General features: G+C 36.1%; 2 protein-coding genes across 2 annotated transcripts; both read right to left on the bottom strand.

The window, feature by feature from the left end:
- Positions 1-4,676: 4,676 nt before the first annotated feature.
- Positions 4,677-12,429, bottom strand: LOC142230170 (uncharacterized). Its single transcript, XM_075300799.1, has 2 exons — positions 11,745-12,429; positions 4,677-5,981 (listed from the first exon to the last, which is right to left on the bottom strand). Exon 2 carries the CDS (start codon positions 5,973-5,975, stop codon positions 5,190-5,192), a length of 786 nt encoding a protein of 261 aa, XP_075156914.1. The 5' UTR covers positions 5,976-5,981; positions 11,745-12,429; the 3' UTR covers positions 4,677-5,189.
- Positions 6,051-11,243, bottom strand: LOC142231024 (uncharacterized). Its single transcript, XM_075301642.1, has one exon. The coding sequence runs from the start codon at positions 11,241-11,243 to the stop codon at positions 6,051-6,053; it is 5,193 nt and encodes a 1,730-aa protein (XP_075157757.1).
- Positions 12,430-21,234: the final 8,805 nt, after the last annotated feature.

The raw sequence follows: 21,234 nt of genomic DNA, 5'->3' as shown, positions 1-21,234 counted from the left end.
TTTGATTTTTTAAATAAACGATTTCACCGATTTACACGCGTTTTCCCTTGACCAAATTTTGACCGTATCACCCTTTACAGAAATAAGCTTTAAAAAATTTGTATAGATACAAAATTATGTAAAAATTTTAAAAAGAAATAAAATTTTGCGATAACTTTATATATTTTGGCTAAATTTTCTATAGAAATAAAATTTTGGCTACATTTTCTACAAAAATAAAATTTTAATAAAATTTTCTGTAGACATAAAATTTGGACAACATTTTCTATCTTTTAAATTATATTAATTAAATTTGGAAAAGTTGGTCCGCTTTTACGAATTTTGGTCCAATTTTGGAAAAAAATTTGGTCCAAAATAAAAATTTGTTGTGGCAACTCTGGTAAGGCCTCCATATAGACCGATTTCAGATCTTAAGGGTACAGAAGGTGTACTGATCATGAAAATTGCATAAAGCTGAATGTAAAATTTCCAGATTTTACTTCTCGTAATCATTTAAATAATTGAGGTAAAAATCTACGGATTTTAGATTTCAAATCAAGGCGTTATTTCATAATTTTTTGCACACTTACAAGATACGTTTATGATTCCTATAAAACTCAAACAAAAAATGGTTCTAATTAGTCCAGAATCTGATCTAGTCCTCATAGGTAAAATCTTAAATTTATCTTCGGGAAGGGTACTAGTTGAACTGATCTGCTGGAAAAATATCTGTCATCAAACCCCCCTGAAATTTTCAAAGGAAAATAATATATTTTATTCATGGTATTTATGATTCGGCCCGGCCGAACTTACTGTTTTATATACTTGTTTTTTTTTTTTTTTGTTTTCTTTTCTTTTGTTTTTTTTTTTTGCTTGTTTTCAAGTTGCAAAAAGACAACAATTTTAAAGACAATCTCATTAATTAAAAAAAAAAAACAGAATTATTACAGCCATGTTGGCTCCAGTCAACCAAACTTTTTTTCATGTACAGATACCCAGTTTTTGGCCGAATCAAATAACGAAATAACGATTTCATTGAAAATTTTACCGGCTTTTGGATAGGGATAAAAACTTTATATTAGTGAAATGCATATTTTATTATAAGCAAAGAATGCATTCGTTTATTAAGGACAAGAAATCTTTAGCCTCGCGACAATTTTTTCAGTGATATTCGAACATCTCTACATGGTCTCAAATATACAAAGTCAGGATTGCGCTAAAACCTACTGCAATCTCTATATCATGTTGAAGACAATCAGTTTATCATTAACCGATGGCTCTGTTAATCGCAATTTTTAAAAAAGACGAGCCTGAGACCCATCGTTTATTATACACGGTTGCAACAGTTTGTAGGTTAGGTTAAGTTAGGTGGCAGCCCGATGTATCAGGCTCACTTAGACTGTTCAGTCCATTGTGATACCACAATGGTGAACTTCTCTCTTATCACTGAGTGCTGCCCGATTCCATGTTAAGCTCAATGACAAGGGACCTCCTCTTTATAGCCGAGTCCGAACGGCGTTCCACATTGCAGTGAAACCACTTAGAGAAGCTTTGAAACCCTCAGAAATGTCACCAGCATTACTGAGGTGGGATAATCCACCTCTGAAAAACTTTTTGGTGTTCGGTCGAAGAATGAATCGAACCCACGACCTTGTGTATGCAAGGCGGGCATGCTAACCATTGCACCACGGTGGCTGCTTGCCACAATTTTTATATCGTTTGGCAGATTGGTAGACATTTTTTGGTAGATTTTGCAAATATTCTTCTCCAATTTTATTTTAAAGAAATAATAAATTTATCAAAATTTTATTTCTATAGAAAATTTTGGCAAATATTTTGAAAAAAATTCTATAGAAATAAAATTTTGACAAATTTTTCTATAAAACAAAAAATTTACAAAATTTACTATTTACTATAGAAATACAATTTTGACAAAATAAAATAAAATTTTGAGAAATAAAATAAAATTTTGACAAAATTTTCTATAGAACAAAAAATTGACAAAATTTTCTATAAAAAAATTGGCAAAATTTTCTATAGAAATAACATTTTAACAAAATTTTTTCTAAAAATAAAATTTTGCCAACATTTTCTGTAGAAATAAAATTTGGACAAAATTTTCTCTAAAAATAAATTTTTGCCAAAATTTTCTGTAGAAATAAAATTTGGACAAAATTTTTTATAGAAATAAAATTTTGACAAAATTTTCTATAGAAATAAAATGTTAACAAAATGTTCTGTAGAAATCAAATTTGGACAAACATTTCTATAGAAATAAAAGTTTGACAATACTTGCTATAGAAATAAAATTTTGACACAATTTCCTACACTGAAAAAAAAAAGCATGCCCGGTTCCAAAGATTTTGTCTTTACTTTAAAAAATTTGGTATTGATTCCGAGCCAAAGAAGCGGAGAATACAAGTAAGGATACTTTTAAGACACAATTCTCTTTTAAATTTCGGTTTTGTGTACTTGCTTCTAGGAAATAAATTTTAATTATTCGCTTTTTCAGCTTTTTTCCTTCATATGCTATCAAAGTCCTTTAAAAACGAGTTAACGACAACTTTATTTTCCAAATTAAGAATCGACGTCCAGTAGAAATTATGCTATGTTTCAAGTAAAAAACCTCTTTAAAATAAAGTGTTGAAAAACATGTCCTATATTTGAACGATTTTTTTCTTTGTAGTCAAGATGCAAAAAGACAACAAATTTAAAGATAATTTCACTAAATTTAAAGAATTTTTCTGAATTATTAAAGTCAAGTTGACCTTAGGCCAAACATTTTTTCTTTCATGTTATGATACCCATTTTTAAGTGAAATCGCTTAATTATAAGGATAATATGACTTCAGTGATAAGTTTATCGACTTTTGGGCAAGGAAAAAAACTTTATATTAGAGAAATGCGTCTTCTATGCTAAGCAAAATTTGCATTCGTAGTTTAAAGACATGAAATCTTTGACCTCACGACAATATTTTTTTCAGTGTACAGAAATAAAATTTTGACACAATTTTCTACAGAAATAAAATTTTGACAAAATTTGCTATAGAAATAAAATTTTCTGTATGACACAATTCTTATTGATTTTGGAAAAAATCCGTTCTTATTTAGATATATCTGCATAAATATAGATTATCACCGATTTCGGGATAATTGACATGTTTGGTTGGTTAGTAGAATATTTTTTTAAATTCAAAAAAGTTTACTTGGATCCAAAGATTTTGACCTTCCCTTAAGGATTTTGGTATTGATTCCGAGCCAAAGATGTGAATTCTTTAAAATAAAGAAATTTTTAGCGACCTAAATGGTTTTCAATCTAGGACCAATAAAATTAAAATTAGCATACAGATCTCATTTATCAAATTTTCATTCTCTTTCCGCGGTTTATTAATAAAAGTACTTACCTACAAACTAATGCCAGTTTAAAAATCCAAATTATAACGGATACTTCAACGTGAAAAATGTTTTCTTAATTCAAAAAAAAAAAATATCTTAAAACCGAAGACGCTAAATCCTCAAAAAAAGTCTTAGCCTATGTTTGAAGTGTTTTTATCTTAAAGTTTCAATATTTCAGTTTATTCAATCAAAAATGTGTTTCTTTACTTTAAGGAAAATTAGCCTTAGTTCAAAGACACGTGACTTTATAAAATTTGTGTCCTAAATTTAATGAAAAAAAAAATGTTGAAGCAAAGATTATAAACTTTATTTTAATTAAAACTTCATTATTTTAAAGAAATTTGTTTAATATTTTGAAAGTTTCGCATCCTAAAATTTAGGATGCGTTATCTTTAATATCATGTAAGTATTTTTTTTTTTTTCAATGTATGGTGTATGTTGTAGTCATATATTTTCGCAACTCTTTATTAAAGATCTCCTGAGTTATCGCATAAGACATATGATACTCTCTTAAGAATCATTTATGATTTTCTCTTAGAAATCCCTCTTTTCGTTATATTAGACATCCATACTTTTATAAATTTGACTGGAAAGCAGCGAAATGATTTTTTGGAGCTAATTAAATTGTGGTAAAATTTTGAAATCTCAACTCCTTAAAATAGAAATAGGACCCCCCTCCTCATATCTTCAAGATGGAACCACAGCTAATTGCCGTCGTTATGTCTAGTGATCTCTCAAAAGAAAAAAACCGCCATATTTTTTCTCGCTCAACAATAAAACTGAATCCTAAAAAAACAACCCCAAGCCAATGACATGCTTTTGACATTTTCAATGGGACATTTGCACAAATCCCATTCCGCGGCAAAACCGGCGACATTTAATACGAGGGCAAAAAAGGGTGCAGAAACAACAACAGCATAGCTCAATTGTGATACTTGTATCTTCGCGAGTCTTGACCAGTATCGTCCGCCGTACAGGAATGCCCAAGTGCCCTAGGTGGTTAGTTCACCAGCTTCCTGGCGAAATCTTCGTTCTCTGCTGGATACAATTAGAGACAGAGCTAAGTCAATGCACACGAGGGACCCAACCGTTCCGAATTGTGATATTATGGGGAACTTGTCCACACTGGTGGTTAACTGACCACTGTCTGACAAAGCTGGTGAAGTGACCACTGCCCGACAAGACTGGTTAGGAGTGGTAGTCGCAGCAAGAGTGATGCAATATGGGTCAGGGTGTTCCTCTGGCGCTTTCTTTAGCGGCTTACGCACTTCTATTATTTTCCCCGAAATAATACGCGAAGGATTTTGTGCTGATTGTATAATAAATTGCTTTTTATTGTATGGTTTAACGTAAACTATATTTAGGTTTTTGTTTCCTTTTTTTTTTTGAATAATTCAATGGCTGTTCTGCTTTTCTCTACGATGCAAAAGGTTGTGACAGGAAACTCAGTACTATCGTTGCTTGAAACTTGAGAGGGCGAATCGTTGTTTTTTTTATGATATATATGAGTTCTAATTGCTATGAAATTTGAAGTTCAGTGCAATGAAGTTTTGAGTATTTATTATTGGATACCACTAGATGGCGCCAACATACTCCCGGCCTTGCACCACTTGTGCAATGTAGTATAAAAAAGAGGAAAAATTATAATATTTCATTTGCTTATAAAATGTAGTGTTGTGAAATACAATGTATAAACCATAAGATATCAATTCAAATTCATTCAATTCTTAAATCCAATAGTATTAAAAAAATATAATGACATAGAAAAAAATGAGATATAAGAAAATAGGTCAGGAATATGCCTATCCTTTAAAACTAAGATTGGAGTCCTTGTCTTGCTACTGTCGGCTTCTCTATATGGCTTCCTCTCATAGATAAAGATATTACACTGGGTTGTTTCTTACCCTCTCCAAAAAACATTGGACCAAAAACGGAAAATTGAATGCTACATTTCCCAGGCGGAGCTATCGCTGCCCCTTTTAAGACCACCGGAATGGCGTCAGCTCCTACAATCAACTGATAGGACTTAGGAGTGTCCCAATCTGGGTCAGCTAGATGAGCACGTCCCACCACAGGATGATACTTGACCCAAGAACTGTCTAAAGGAGCATCTGGTGTGTTTTCGTATTGGGTATCTTCAACCGCACATTTCAGTTCCACTGGGTCCCTGTCAAAGAGACGATGTCGTAAAGTAACTTTGGTGTACCCCTTGATGATACGGCAGCCTAATTCTTCAGCTCCGTCAAGTGAAATACACGAATGAGGCAGGTTTGGATCAACAACTACCCTAATCAGTCGGTGCCACCCATTTCCAGTTGGGTATATTCTGGCCTTGGCGGTCATTGAGAACCAACAGCTGTTCGGACCTATAGGATGTAGCAGTGAATTATGACCACGATAGCATAATTGACATTTCGTCTCGGAAGAACAATCACGTCTTTCATGCGACTGTGCCAAACAGCTAGTACAAAGACTGTTGCTTAAAGCTTTATCCCGACGTTGACCAGGGTCCAAAACCAAGAATCTAGTACAATCCCGGATAGCATGCCAACGGCCACATATTGGACATGCGTAACGTTCATTGAAAAAACACGAAGCCATGAGAAGCTGAAAAGACAAAAATAGTTGGACCATGAATGTTGGAGAGAGGTGGAAAACTTTGCAGCAGATATAGTGTCATAGCTGTGGGCCACGAGGTAGTAGCACCATCTTATGAATGGGTCGAGTTACTATCCCAGTCTGAGTCTTGACCTCGGCCACCCGAACTTGTCCATCCGGACCAGGATATACTTTTATAACCCGTCCCAACTTCCATTCAGTTGGGCACACTGGCTCATGTCTTAGAACTACGAGGTCACCCACCGTTAAATCGACCTGGGGTACCTTCCACTTATTTCGTTTGTTAAGCTCGAAGAGATACTCTTTCTTCCATCGACGGCAGAATTCAGTTTGAGTTGCTTTGACTTTTCGCCAACGGTTGATTAAACTTTCCGGTGAAGAAGTTTCTTCTGGTTCAGCCGGGGTTAAGATTGGACCACCAATCAGAAAATGACCGGGAGTTAGAGCGGACAAATCTTCAGCATCTGACGACAAAGCAGTAAGAGGACGAGAGTTGAGACACGCTTCGATAGCGGCCAATACTGTAGCAAATTCTTCGAAGGTGTATCTCGTTTGACCACTAATTTTTTTAAGATGCATTTTTGTGCTTTTAACGCCTGCCTCCCACAAGCCCCCCATGTGAGGTGCTCCGGGAGGAATGAAGTGCCACGATAGTTGCTGGTGCCCATATTTGTTTAGCGCCTCGTCTTTGAGCTCCTTCACATGCAATTGTAATTCGGAGTTTAGTTTACGAGCGGCGCCCACGAAATTCCTACCGTTATCAGAATACATTCGATTGGGGCACCCCCTACGCGATACGAATCTTACAAACGCAGCTAAAAAGGCAGGGGTCGACAAATCGCTGACCGCCTCCAGGTGAATAGCTTTGGTCGAGAAGCAGACAAAAAGGCACACGTATCCCTTAGTTATTTTACAACGCCTTCCAGCAAAGCTCTTTAGTTCGAATGGGCCAGCAAAGTCGACCCCCGTGTTTGTAAAAGGGCGATTGCAGGTAATTCGAGTGTCGGGAAGCACCGACATAATCTGCCCCAGACACTGTTTGCGGTATAAAACACATTCCTTACAATTCCGAATGTGAGACTTTATCAGGGTTTTAGCCTTCAAAATCCAACACTCTAAACGAATGGTGTTGAGTACCAATCGGTGTCCTCCGTGCAGTGTAAGTCTATGAATGAAGTCCACATACAACTTAGCTAGTCTACAGGTATGAGAGAGAATAATAGGGTGTCGTTCATTATAGGTTAAACTGGTGGTAGCACCCAGTCGCCCATTAGCGCGAATAATTCCCTTTTGATCTAAAAAAGGTGTTAGGCTGAGTAGTGGGCTGTTGGAGGCAACAAATTGTTTCTTTGAAAGCTTCATATATTCATCTGGGAAGGAACGACGTTGGGCAAGCAGAAACAGACGTGAACGAACAAAAGTCACTTCCTGTGCCGTCAACTTGGACGTAGCGGCCATTACTGATGAATCCTTTCTCGCACGTACTCTGTTGAAAAATCTAAACACATACGCGAGGACCCTAATAGCTCTGGGAAGCGTGGAAAACCGTTCCAATATATCAATATCCTGTCCCGATCGGGCAACGTAAGCCTGTACCCTTCTTGATTCCTGTGTGGTCTCCCATGTATCTTTTGTTTGTGGCCAAAAACATCTCTCACTTCTAAGCCAATCTGGACCATGCCACCACAGAGAATTCTGTTTTAGGTCCGAAGGATGGGTCCCCCGCGTGGCCAGATCGGCTGGATTACAATCCGTGCTCACATGCGACCAAGATATATTACCCACCTTTTCCAAAATAAGAGCAACTCTATTTGCTACAAACGTCTTCCACACACATGGGGGCTTCTTGAGCCATGCTAATACAATAGTAGAATCTGACCACAAATACCGAGAAGCTGCTGTTATCTTCATCTGTGAAATGACACCCTCCACTAATTCTGCCAACAACACCGCCCCACATAACTCTAATCTAGGAATGGACAACTTTTTTATTGGAGCAACTTTCGTCTTTGCCACTAACAGATTTGAAAATATTTGGTCCTCAATAGCTACTCGCACGTACACCGCTGCTGCATACGCGGATTCTGACGAGTCACAGAATCCATGATACTCTACATCACATGCAGGAGAGTATCCCACCCAACGGGGAATTTTAATACAATCTATCTCATTGTATCTTGATAGAAATCCTTTCCATCTTTGTAACGTGGTCGGTTTAATCTCATCATCCCAATCAATTCTATCTAGCCACATTTGCTGCATCAAAATTTTTGCGGTCACGATCACGGGGGCGAGCCACCCAGCAGGGTCAAACAGACGTGATATAAGAGCAAGTACCTCCCTTTTGGTATACTTGTCTTTCATGTACATCTTCTCAGTTACGAAATAAAAATAGTCCCCTGACGCATTCCATCGCACTCCAAGTGTTTTTACTATGCTCTTATCATCAAGGCAACGGAACGAAGAACTCAACAAATGTTCTGGAGGTATGTCTGCCAAAAGGCCAGTATCATTTGCTGTCCACTTTCTCAGTTCAAACCCTGCAGACTGCAAAATATCAATTAACTGTCTTTGCGCCACCCGTCCTTCTTCTACCGTATTAGCCCCAACCAACGCGTCATCAACATAAAGGCATTCACGAAGACATTGAGCACCAATAGGAAATCTATCCTCTTCATCGTCAGCCAAGCGTAACAAAGTTCTCATTGCTAAATATGGCGCACATGTTACACCGAAGGTCACCGTTTTTAACTCGAAATCTCCTACGTGATCTTCTGTTGATTCTCTAAATAGTATTTTTTGAAAACGAGTGTGGTCTGGATTCACTAAAATCTGCCTATACATTTTCGAAATGTCAGCACCAAACACGAAACGAAAAAATCTCCATTTCAAAACCAACATGACTAAATCTGCCTGTAAAATTGGGCCCACATACAACAAATCGTTTAAACTTTTCCCATTCATCGACCGACTTGACGCATTAAATACGACCCTCAGTTTTGTTGTTGTATTATCTGGCTTTAAGATCCCATGGTGGGGCAGATAATAATGTGGACCCTCTCTTTGCTCCTTCGCCCTAACCATGTGACCCAATTCTATGTACTCTCTAAGGACGTCGTCATACAACTGTTTTCTTTCTGGGTCACGCATCAAACCCCTCTCATTCCGTAAAAATTGTTGTAATGCTATATACCGATTCGACTGAAGTTCGAATGGCTCCAATTTAAAAGGCAAATTCACCGCATATCTACCATCCGGGCGTCGCACTGTGCTGGCGCAATAAATCTCCTCACATTTCTTGTCGTCTTCGGATAAAAAACGTTTACGAGAAACCTCTTCGATCTCCCAAAATCGGGACAGCTGTTCATCCAAGGAAACTTTCGTGAAGTATGTATTTACTGATATTCGCGATCGTTCATGACCATTGGTGGGTCCTGTAACTATCCAGCCAAAAATAGTTTGCTGAGCCACGAGGGATTCAAATATACCATGTTTCACCCCACTCATTAATATCATCGGATACAAATCACCGCCAAGAAGTAAGTCTACTTTACCACTTTGGTAAAAACTTGGGTCAGCATACTCCAATTCTGGCAACACCATGCCTTTTGGAAGACACACTGAATGAGTAGGAATACTACCAGTTACTGCTTTGACCACCAAGGCCTCCACCGGTAGCGAACTTCCCCTTCCCGCTCTGGGACTGATTTGGAAACGTGCCATCTTATTGGACCTACTAACCAGACCTCCCCCCAATCCCGATACTTCGGCTGAGATCGGTACTGTTGGTAGCTTTAATAACGTCTGTATCTTTTCTGATACAAAACTTTCATCTGAGCATGGATCAATCAATGCTCGCACTGCATACATAGAACCCAGATGAACTATATTTACCCAAGCAGTTGCAAGCATTACGTTTCTTGACCCCTGGATATGATGGACCTGTACTGAACCGAGATCACTGGCCATACTAGTGGACTGTATATTATCATTTCTTGTAGAAGTACCTAGACCTGGGTTAGTACGACCTGCTGACCCTTCCTGACCCTGACCTTTGCAAACGTCCTCTCTATGTAAAAGTGTATGGTGTTTACCATTACATTTCGAACAACCATTTGGACCGGGACAATTGGCATACATGTGGCCAATCTTAAGACAATTGAAGCAGTATTTAAATTTTCTTAGAATAGACGCTCTATTCTTACGATCCATGTTTAAAAACTTATAGCACGAGCTTATGAGATGTGATTCTTTGCACAGCTTGCATTGTACCACGTCGCTCTTGGAGTGATGGGATTTAGATCTTTTTACCTTTGACATAGTTTGATGACTACTTCGCACTATCGGTTGTGCCTTGACACCCCATTGATCCGCAGGTGCTAGAATATCTGAAACACTTTCTAACGCGTGAAAACGTCCTGTCAAAAATCTATCCAAATCACTCCATTTTGGCAGTTCGGTTTTATCCTGTATTGACTGCTCCCAAAGATTCAACGTGTCCTTTGACAACTTCGCGGAACATAAATACACAAATATCGGGTCCCAAGACTCGATATTTATCTGGGATAACTTAAGAACCGACATACAATTACTAATATCTCGCTGTAACCTTTTTATTTCCTGAAAAGAATCCTGCTGACATGGTACCATATTGAATAGCAACCGTAATTGACTGTTTACTAAAATTCGCCTATTCTCGTACTGTCTTCTCAGATTGGACCACGCTATTTCGAAATTCTCAGCGGTCAACGCCACATTCCTATTAATTTCCCTAGCTTCGCCCTCCGTTTTTTGAAATAGGTAAAATAGTTTTTCAACAGCGGTTAGTTTCGAATTATTAATGAATATTGCAGTGAATAAATCACGAAAGGTCGGCCACGATGCGTAGTCACCGGCAAAAACTCCAGTATCGCAAGGAGGTACATGTATCGAAAGCTCTGACGACTTTTGAGCAACATTTGTCTGAGCATCACTTTCTTGAACATTCTTTCGGACCTTAGCGATAATATTTACGCATCTGATGTATGTTTTATGATATTGATTATGCAGAAGGTGAATCTTTTTCTTTTCCTTAGAAGCTGAGGCATGTTCCTCATAAGCCGATTTATACTTTGCCCACAATATTTCTAATTCAGTTCTCTCACAATCCACAGCCTCCATCGAGTAATCGGAAAAATTTTCCGCTTTCAATCGATTTTCATAGCGCGACAATTCCTCACCCACTTCATTGTATGTATCCGCCACCGACATTTTATATCCAAAAATTTACTTCGAATCTATTTTTGAATATCCAACTGAACTTTCCAAATTGTAATAATTACAACAATGACGTAACCTCGTCCAGGTAGTTTCGTTTGCGTAAGACGCCGGCACACGGACCAACAACTCAAACTCATAAAAAAAGAACAACCGCTACTCACTAGCACTGCTCAATTTTGGCTAGGACGGCATAAATTCTTAACAAACCAACAATATCAGTATTCGGACCATACGAGGAGCACCGCAAATTTGTATTTGTTACGTTGATGAAATCTTGAAACAGTCCCTTTATCTCACTATTATATGCCAATACACGAGGAACACCACCAACAACAATGTACCGTAAGCTCGGATCAAATATGGCGTTTGTACATATACCCACACGTTATGTAAAAATTTCGGCTAACCTCACTTTTATTCCACATCAGCCTTATACACACTATATATGGGCCACATGCATATCAAACCCACAATAAAATATTTCTTACGTACCTCAATCCGTGGTTCAATTACTGGGGAGAAGGACCAAATGTATCTTCGCGAGTCTTGACCAGTATCGTCCGCCGTACAGGAATGCCCAAGTGCCCTAGGTGGTTAGTTCACCAGCTTCCTGGCGAAATCTTCGTTCTCTGCTGGATACAATTAGAGACAGAGCTAAGTCAATGCACACGAGGGACCCAACCGTTCCGAATTGTGATATTATGGGGAACTTGTCCACACTGGTGGTTAACTGACCACTGTCTGACAAAGCTGGTGAAGTGACCACTGCCCGACAAGACTGGTTAGGAGTGGTAGTCGCAGCAAGAGTGATGCAATATGGGTCAGGGTGTTCCTCTGGCGCTTTCTTTAGCGGCTTACGCACTTCTATTATTTTCCCCGAAATAATACGCGAAGGATTTTGTGCTGATTGTATAATAAATTGCTTTTTATTGTATGGTTTAACGTAAACTATATTTAGGTTTTTGTTTCCTTTTTTTTTTTGAATAATTCAATGGCTGTTCTGCTTTTCTCTACGATGCAAAAGGTTGTGACAGGAAACTCAGTACTATCGTTGCTTGAAACTTGAGAGGGCGAATCGTTGTTTTTTTTATGATATATATGAGTTCTAATTGCTATGAAATTTGAAGTTCAGTGCAATGAAGTTTTGAGTATTTATTATTGGATACCACTAGATGGCGCCAACAATACTAATTATGAAAATATAAAACGTCATAAATGGTTGCCTGCGACGAGAATTGTCTAGAGAAACATCATCAGGGACATGCTAAGTAAATTACCCTTACCACTTATTCTGTCCACATCCTTTTCAATGTATCTTTGTATATAAATTAAAGAGCCAATATGGCATTTTCAAGAGGCCATGTATGGGGCAGAATGTCTTGCAATATTAATTTTTGTGATTTTAAGTACATTGCGTATTCACTTGGAATACCTTCTGGATTTATTGAAAACCTATGGTTTTTCTAAGTGGCTTCCTTATGAGGAAAATAAAGATTTTAAATACTTGCATTGCTAGCAATGCGTTCATATTTCATAACTTACTCTTTAATCCTTTGTCGTTCTATTACATGTGTGTGTGTGTTGGTGTGTTTGTGAAACATGATTCCTGTTACTGTGATTCAATGCGACGACGTTCCCTTCCTTCATTTATGTAAGTAAAAATTAAAAAAAAACAACAACAACAACAGTCATGTGAATTTCATGGCAATAGCACCCTTTCACATCTCGTTTTAATCACTTCCCTGTGATGGCGGTGGTTGTTCTTTAATAATCCTTATGAATCAGAGTAGCCTGTACTCACATACTGGCAAACAGCCAGGCAACCACATTGGCTGTACAATGAGTAAATTTCTCAATGACAACATTCATTATGCAAAAATTGTTTATAATGAGCAGCATTAAACAACCACAAAGCATCAAACACATACATTCACACGCATACACACACACTTTGATTCAATACCAATGCTCTGGTTTTAGCATCACACACATACACAGAAGATATGCAAAAGGACATTATTATTAAAGTACAAAAATACAACCGTCACACCCCTGCAATTCATTCAAGCATGACATTGATACTACAATGAAATTTGAAATTTAAGGCGATCATATCAGGGGCCTTTTCACGAAAGAGTGCTACATGAGAAAATGAAAAAAAAATTATAGCAAATACTTCGTTAATTGTTCCCTACACTGAAAAAACAGTGAACCCACCAGGAAAGAAAATTTTAGTTGATTTTAGAAAAAATAGTTTAATTTTAGAAAATTTTAAGTAAATTGTATTAGAAATGCACATGTCACGCCGATTTCACAAAAATAAGTAAATAATTATCGACAAATTCAAGAAAATTTATTTGGCATAATTCATTTTTTTTCACTGGTTAAAGAAAATTTCCAAGTTTGAAGGTGAAAATTGGAGTTCAAAATTGGAAAAATATCTTTAGTGTTATACGAAGTTGAAGGTGGGCGCGTTATTGGTAAATTATACAAATTTTAAGAAATTCTCAACTATTTTGTGGAAGATACGAATTTAGTTTATCTTTATGCTTCCTTTGAGTATAAGTTAATTTAGTTAATTTAACTAACGTAGGCAAAAAATTATTAAAGTCATGAAAACTTTCCTAAAGCGTAATACCTCCGTGAACTTAAATAGAATTATATCGGCTTTAGTGAAATATAGGGTTCACTTTTTTTGAGTGTATGTTACGATATTCGGATGCGCATTTAATTTTTCTAATTATGGAAACAATCGAGATACAAGTAAGGAAAGGCTAAAGTCGGGCGGGGCCGACTATATTAAACCCTGAACCATCTTGAAGATCCATATGTTCGATATCATATCAAATATGTTGGGTACTATATATAAAGGTTAATGTTCCCATACACAGAAAAAAGTAAATACTTGAATCAAACACAAAAATTGTGATTTCAATTATTTTTGTATTTGATTTTCAGCTTATTACGAAAATCATCATCTATATATAGATATATTAGAATCTAACCAGATCTGGACAAAATTTGTTAGACTTATAAAAAATCTATAGACTCAAACTTTCAGTCGGCTACAGGTATAAATATGGGAAACATTTAAATCTTAAGCAATTTTTAGGCAACTTCGCATAACTCTATTTACGATTTAGCAACATGTATTAGAAGTAAAGGAAAATTGCAGTCACTTTTACATGTTTTCGACTTAGCAGTGGCGATTTTACAAGGAAATTGACCATTTTTGCCTAAATCAGAAAAACATATACACAGTCTCACACAAGTTTACATACGGCTAAAAAATTCATATTTTCTTTAGCTAATAAAATTTTAACAGGTATATACGGCCGTAAGTTCGGCTAGCCTCCAGCATGGATTACGTAGAAACTTCTTCTAAACACTGCCATCCATAATCGAATTACTTGGGTTGCGATAACGCTTGCCGAAGGCAAGGTATCTGAAAACCTCCTAACACCGTCTTCTAAATTGTAAGTAATAAGTCCATACTTGGCATATTTGAAATTAAACAAGTATATACGGCCGTAAGTTCGGCCAGGCCCAAGCTTATGTACCCTCCACCATGGATTGCGTAGAAACTTCTACTGAAGCCGATGGCAAGGTATCTTAAAACTTCCTAACACCGTAATATATACCACATAGTCCATACGTAGTATATATTAAACTAAAAAAGGCCGATTAAATACGTATATAATTAAGTTTAAAGTTTCTATAGAAATAAAATTTTGACAAAATAAAATTTTGACAACATTTTCTATAGAAATAAAATTTTGACAAAATTGTCTATAGAAATAAAATTTGGAAAAAAATTTTTTATAGAAATAAAATTTTGACAACATTTTTTATAGAAATAAAATTTTGACAACATTTTCTATAGAAATAAAATGTTGATAAAATTTTCTATAGAAATAACATTTTGACAATGTTTTCTATAAAACTAAAATTTTGGTAGATTATTTTTGGCTCGAGTGGCAACCATGATTACGAACCGATATGGACCAATTTTTGTGTGATTGGGGATCGGCTATATATAACTATAGACCGATATGGACCAATTTTGGCATGGTTATTAGCGGCCTTATACTAACACCACGTTGCAAATTTCAACCGGATCTGATGAATTTTGCTCCTCCAAGAGGCTCCGGAGATCAAATCTAGGGAACGGTTTATATGGGGGCTATATATAATTATGGACCAATATATCTACGTTAGTTCGATGTGTTACAAACGGAATGACAAAGTTAATATACGCCCATCCTATGGTGAAGGGTATAAAAAGACCGATTAAATACGTATATAATTTATTTTGACAAAATTTTCTATAGAAATAAAATTTTTAGAAAATTTTGACAAAATTTTCTATAGAAATAAAATTTTGACAAAATTTTCTATAGAAATAAATTTTTGACAAAATTTTCCATAGAAATGAAAGATTAACAAAATTTTCTATAGAAATACAATTTTACCAGAATTTTCTATAGAAATAAAATTTTGGCAAAATTTTCTATAGAAATAAAATTTTGGTAGATTATTTTTGGCTCGAGTGGCAACCATGATTATGAACCGATATGATTGGGGATCGGGTATATATAACAATGGACTGAATAGTCTAAGTGAGTCTGAAACTTAGTCGGGCTGCCACTTTAACCTAACCTAAATATAGACCGATATGGACCAATTTTGGTATGGTTGTTAGGGGCCATATACCAACACCACGTTCCAAATTTGAACCGGATCGGATGAATTTTGCTGCTCCAAGAAGCTCCAGAGGTCAAATCTGGAGAACGGTTTATATGGGGGCTATATATAATTATGAACCGATGTGGACCAATTTTTGCATGGTTGTTAGTATATGGTCCCTATATGGTTAGTATATAGACCTCCGGAGCGGATGTCAAATCTGGAGAACGGTTTATATGGGAGCTATATATAATTATGGACCGATATGGACCACTTCTTGCGTGTTTGTTAGATACCACATACTAACATCACGTTCCAAATTTCACCCGGATCGGATGAAATTTGCTTCTCTTTGAGGCTCCGCAAGCCAAATCTGGGGGTCCGTACGTAAAAGTGGACCGATATGGCCCATTTGCTATACCATCTGACCTACATCAATAACAACTACTTGTGCCAAGTTTCAAAGTCGATACGTTGTTTCGTGCGGAAGTTAGCGTGATTTCAATAGACGGACGGACGGACAGGCTTAGATCGGCTCAGAATTTCACCACGACCCAGAATATATATATATGCTTTATGGGGTCTTATAGCAATATTTCGATGTGTTACAAACGGAATGACAAAGTTAATATACCCCCCATCCTATGGTGGAGGGTATAAGAAATATACATATATATCCTTTAGTTTTAGTAAATTAATTTGAAAAACAAACTATGTTATTTGTTAATTTTAAAGAAGATTTTGTTGGTGTGGGTTATAAACAACAATAAACAGGTTTAGTTAAGAGGTACAAAACTGAGAAGTATGTTAACTTGTGTGAGACTGTGTATATGCGAGTTATATCTAAATCTGAACCGATTTTAACCAAATTTGGCATGCATAGTTAAAATGTTAATTGTACATCCTGTGCAAAATTTCACGTAAATCGGATTACAACTTTATCCTCTGTTATCATATGAGTGTAAATCGGACGAAAGACATATATGACAGGTATATCGAAATCTGAACTGATTTCAATCAAATTTGGCATGCATAGTTACAATGTTAATTCTACACCCTGTGCAAAATTTCAAGTAAATCGGATTACATCTTTGACCTCTGTGGCCAAATGAGTGTAAATCGGACGAAAGATATATATGGGATCTATATCCAAATCTGAACTGATTTCATCCAAAATTGGCATGCATATGCAAAGCATTAACTCTACTCTCTGTACAAAATTTAAAGCATATCAAAGTAAAGCTCTGGCCTGTCGGGCCATATAAGTGTATATCTGGCGAAAGATATATATGGGAGCTATATCTAAATCTCAACCGATTTCAACCGAATTCGGCACACTTTACGACACTATGTTATTAATTACATATTAATTAAATATGGGAAATATAACATAAAGCTAAAGCCATTTTAATGCAATTGTGCAAAAGAGCATTTTCTTTTTCATTTATCGGGCGATACATATGTATGTATAGGAGATATAGGACAATTTGAGTAATTTTTACTAATACTGCTACGTAGCAGTGGCGATTTTACAAGGATATTGGGTAGATCTTGCCAAGTTAGGTGGTCAATTGGGGGTTGTGTTATATTATTTGGACAAGTCGACCGATATTTCCACAAGTCGGAGCCTTACTTAAATCTCAATCGTTCTGTTGGAAGTCTGGCATTACATTGTGTAGGATATGACTATGAAATGGGGGAAATCTTCACAGAATTTTGTGTAAAATGTACTTTGACCATATTTGCCTAAACTGGAAGAACAAATATATGGAGGCTTAATCTAAATCTGAACCGAATTGGATCAAATTTTACTCACTTAAATATGATATTAAATATATTCTCAGTGCAAAATATCAAGTCAAATGGAGGCATATTCCATTGAAAATGGGTATAAAATATAAAACATTCTACCATATTTCCCCAAATCGGGCGTACATATACATGGGAGCTATATCTAAATTTTAACCGATTTAGATATAACTCCCAGCCGCCAACATAACATGTTTGCGAAGTCAGATACATAACTTCCGAGAAAATAAAATGGTTGCGATAAACATATTACATGGTCACCATCCAAAAATAAAATTTTGCTCTTGAAACACGTTTGAGGTAATGATATTGCGTGTAGTCTGTGTTCAAAATATTGGTCTGGCCAGGGCTTAAATTTTTGAATTCAATAGATGAAAATTATTTTGTAAGCTTGCAAACAATGAAATGGACTGTCACTGGTATAAATCAATGTCAGCTGCCAGATTGATAGCAACCTGAAGTTGGTTGTTACACTGTATACTTTATGGGGTCTAAGATCAATATTCCGATATGCTACGATGTTCTATGTGACATATGCGGTTGCTTGTGAAAATCAAAGATAGGGGTATATATAAAGCTAATTCTGAACCATTATAGACGACGTTTTAAGTTGGTGTTGGAGGATGACTACAAAAAAAAAGTAGCGGAATTCATGCAGATCTGACGAAAAATAAATCTCCAGGAATCTATGAAATTTAAGTCTTTCAACCGATTTGTGAGCTTGTCATGTGCTTTTTTTTCAACATTTTTGGCGAGGGAAAAGTTGTTAGTTTACATGGCTAACGCATTCAACAAGGAGACAGCTATAAATATTTGTATCCACAAGGGCCACAAAGGCCTGTATCTGGCCTTAATTGCGGCCAATAATGTTATAGCTCGTTTAGGATTTCAGTTTGAAGTCTGTATGTTATTTTTCATTAAAAACTCAAGGATCATCCAGGGCTTTTGCAGCACCCAATGCAAAGTGGTAGCGTGGTCGGTGGCTGGGGTGGATATTCATTCATTATCCACGTCAAAGAGTTGCCCTGAACTACTCTTTACCGTTCTTATGATAACAAAGGACATGAAAGACGTCATTTTTTCCTATGGCGCAATATTATCCTTTTGACATATTCCAACAAGCACTGTCTTTGTTTATGTACTACAATCTCTATGTACATATATAAGGACTCATTCCCTTTTCACAACGCCGCTATCCACCATTTTTGTTCCATTTACAATGGGAGAGTAGGATGGAATGAATATTTCCTCCTTGAGTTCATATGCCTCTAATGAAAGCAAACAATCAACAACTTGATGCATTCATTTGAGCTTTGTGATTCCAAGCGCTTGTTTTTTACCAACGACCAACTTAGCAAAGGACATGTCTAGTAGTAGGCAGGATTTTCAATCTCCCATGGATAAAATGGCATCTTGAAATCTGTGTATTTAGCATATCCGGTGAGGATTTGATGAATGCTTGAAAGTTGAGGCTGATGTTGTCCTTGCTGATGTTGGATGGATGGCTTAAGTGTCCTGCCATATTTTAATTTTGAAATAAATCCTCTCTGGGATTAGGGGTTGACGACGACATCGAGGATGACGCTGATGACAAGAACGAATTATTTTATGCTTTCAATTATTTCATATTTTGTTAATGACGTCGTTCATTATTTGAGCTTTTTTTGCTCACAATTTTAAAATGTCATTCCCATGCCAAATGGCATCTTCAAACTTTGCCATTGATTTCTGTTAGCTGAGAATAATGGATACGTCTGTTGTACACTTGAGATTAAAATCGGAAAAGCGTGACATTTCAAGTACATTTTGTGCTACAGCATAAAGAGGCATGTTTTGGTGGGGTGTATATAATGGCGATGCGAAGATTACAAAATGTCCTCCGAGATATCTGAATCGGATCGGAATTGGTTAGTGTTGGTGTCATTGTTTGAGGGCTGAAATATAATCAACAAAATGAACCCATTAGAAAGTAAAATTTTGGTTAATTTAAGAAAATTTTAACTAAACTGTGTAAAAAATGCCGGAAGTATTTAATTTTTTCACTTGCGAAATAAAATTTCGTAGTTTGAAGGAAAAAATTGGAGTTCAAAATTTTAAGAAATTCTGAACTAGTAATACTTCAAGTAATAATTTAAGTGTGATAGAAAAAATTATTGCCGTTAATGCGCTCCTTTGAAAGGTTATAGATTCGTTTCTTTTTATCAAAAGACTCGTTTACTGATGGTAGATATTTGACTATTTCTTTTCAGTCCATTGTGCATAATTTCTTTTCTTAGAAGCGAAATTTTAGACAACCGAAATTAACTTTAATAATTTTCTTTAAAAGCACTGAAATGAAATTCAATTAACAGAGTAATCTATTGTTCAGCATTTTCTCAAAGATTTTCCATTTTGGTGTTATTCGGATAATCCAAACGAAATGGGTTAAGAGTTTGTCCCAGACTGGTCAATGAGGACATCTCAATACTAAGTTGTCCCAGGATATGTCCTTTGGAATTAGTCCCAGTCGTATAATAAAGTGTAAATTTACCCCATGGTAAATTGACCGATTACGTCCATACACTGAAAGAAGAGTTTTCTTTTCTGAGGAGCGAAGTTTAAAAAAAAAAACAAAATTTTCATTTGACTCTAACATATTTTCCTTAACAGCAAATAAAAATGATTGGAGACTATCGTTGAATCGTTTCTCGTCAATTCGGATTCATTTGCTCTTAAATAAATTATTTTACATTAAAGGGGATTTTCGTTTGTCTAAAATTTCGTTTCTGGGGAAAGTATTTTTTCTTTGGGTGTGCGCTTTGACTAGAACTGTGACTAGTCCATCCACACTAGAGGTGTGCACGTGAGTAATATTTTACTCACGCACACTCACGACGGAAAAGTCTTACTCACGCACGAAATTGTTTGAGAGTGGGTCCTAAGCTCACGCACACTCACGAAACGAACATTTGTACTCACACACGAAAATGCCGTGACGACTCTCTTGTGACTCGTGATTAATCACCGGATCTTCCAAAAAATCATATATCAATATTTGATATATTTTTCTCTGGCAATTGTTTTCGGGATCCGAACTACCAGAACTTTCTTACTGGCATGAGAAACTCACACACACTATACAAACAATATATGTAGGTTAACAACGTGACCCATATACGCAAAATGAAGTGTATGTCATACCAATCTACAATACAAAACTAAATTTAAAACTGATTTCATTTAAATTGTAAAAAAAATTAAAAAAAAAAGAAATTTTTGATTAATGAATTTCGTGATGAAGCTAGACATCAAAATGTCTATAAAAAACACATGCTCTATAACATACAATGCTGGCGTCAGCAAATGAACAATCAACAGTCTGAACTATTGTCCTTTGAATCTCCGCTTAGGCATTCACTATATATGAAGGCCATTGTCAAAAGTTAATGACTGTCATTATAACAATCGATGGACCGTAGCAGGAAGTTAACAAAAGACTTTTAGATGA

Source organism: Haematobia irritans, chromosome 3 (genome assembly GCF_050003625.1).
Source record: "Haematobia irritans isolate KBUSLIRL chromosome 3, ASM5000362v1, whole genome shotgun sequence".
Lineage (NCBI taxonomy): Eukaryota > Metazoa > Arthropoda > Insecta > Diptera > Muscidae > Haematobia > Haematobia irritans.
Note: the sequence above shows the minus strand (reverse complement) of the source record. Positions and strands in the feature narration are given on the sequence as shown.

What these genes read in the sequence shown, in the direction of transcription:
- LOC142230170 (XM_075300799.1), bottom strand. Translation starts at nt 5,975, where the DNA reads ATGGCTTCGTGTTTTTTCAATGAACGTTACGCATGTCCAATATGTGGC.
- LOC142231024 (XM_075301642.1), bottom strand. Translation starts at nt 11,243, where the DNA reads ATGTCGGTGGCGGATACATACAATGAAGTGGGTGAGGAATTGTCGCGC.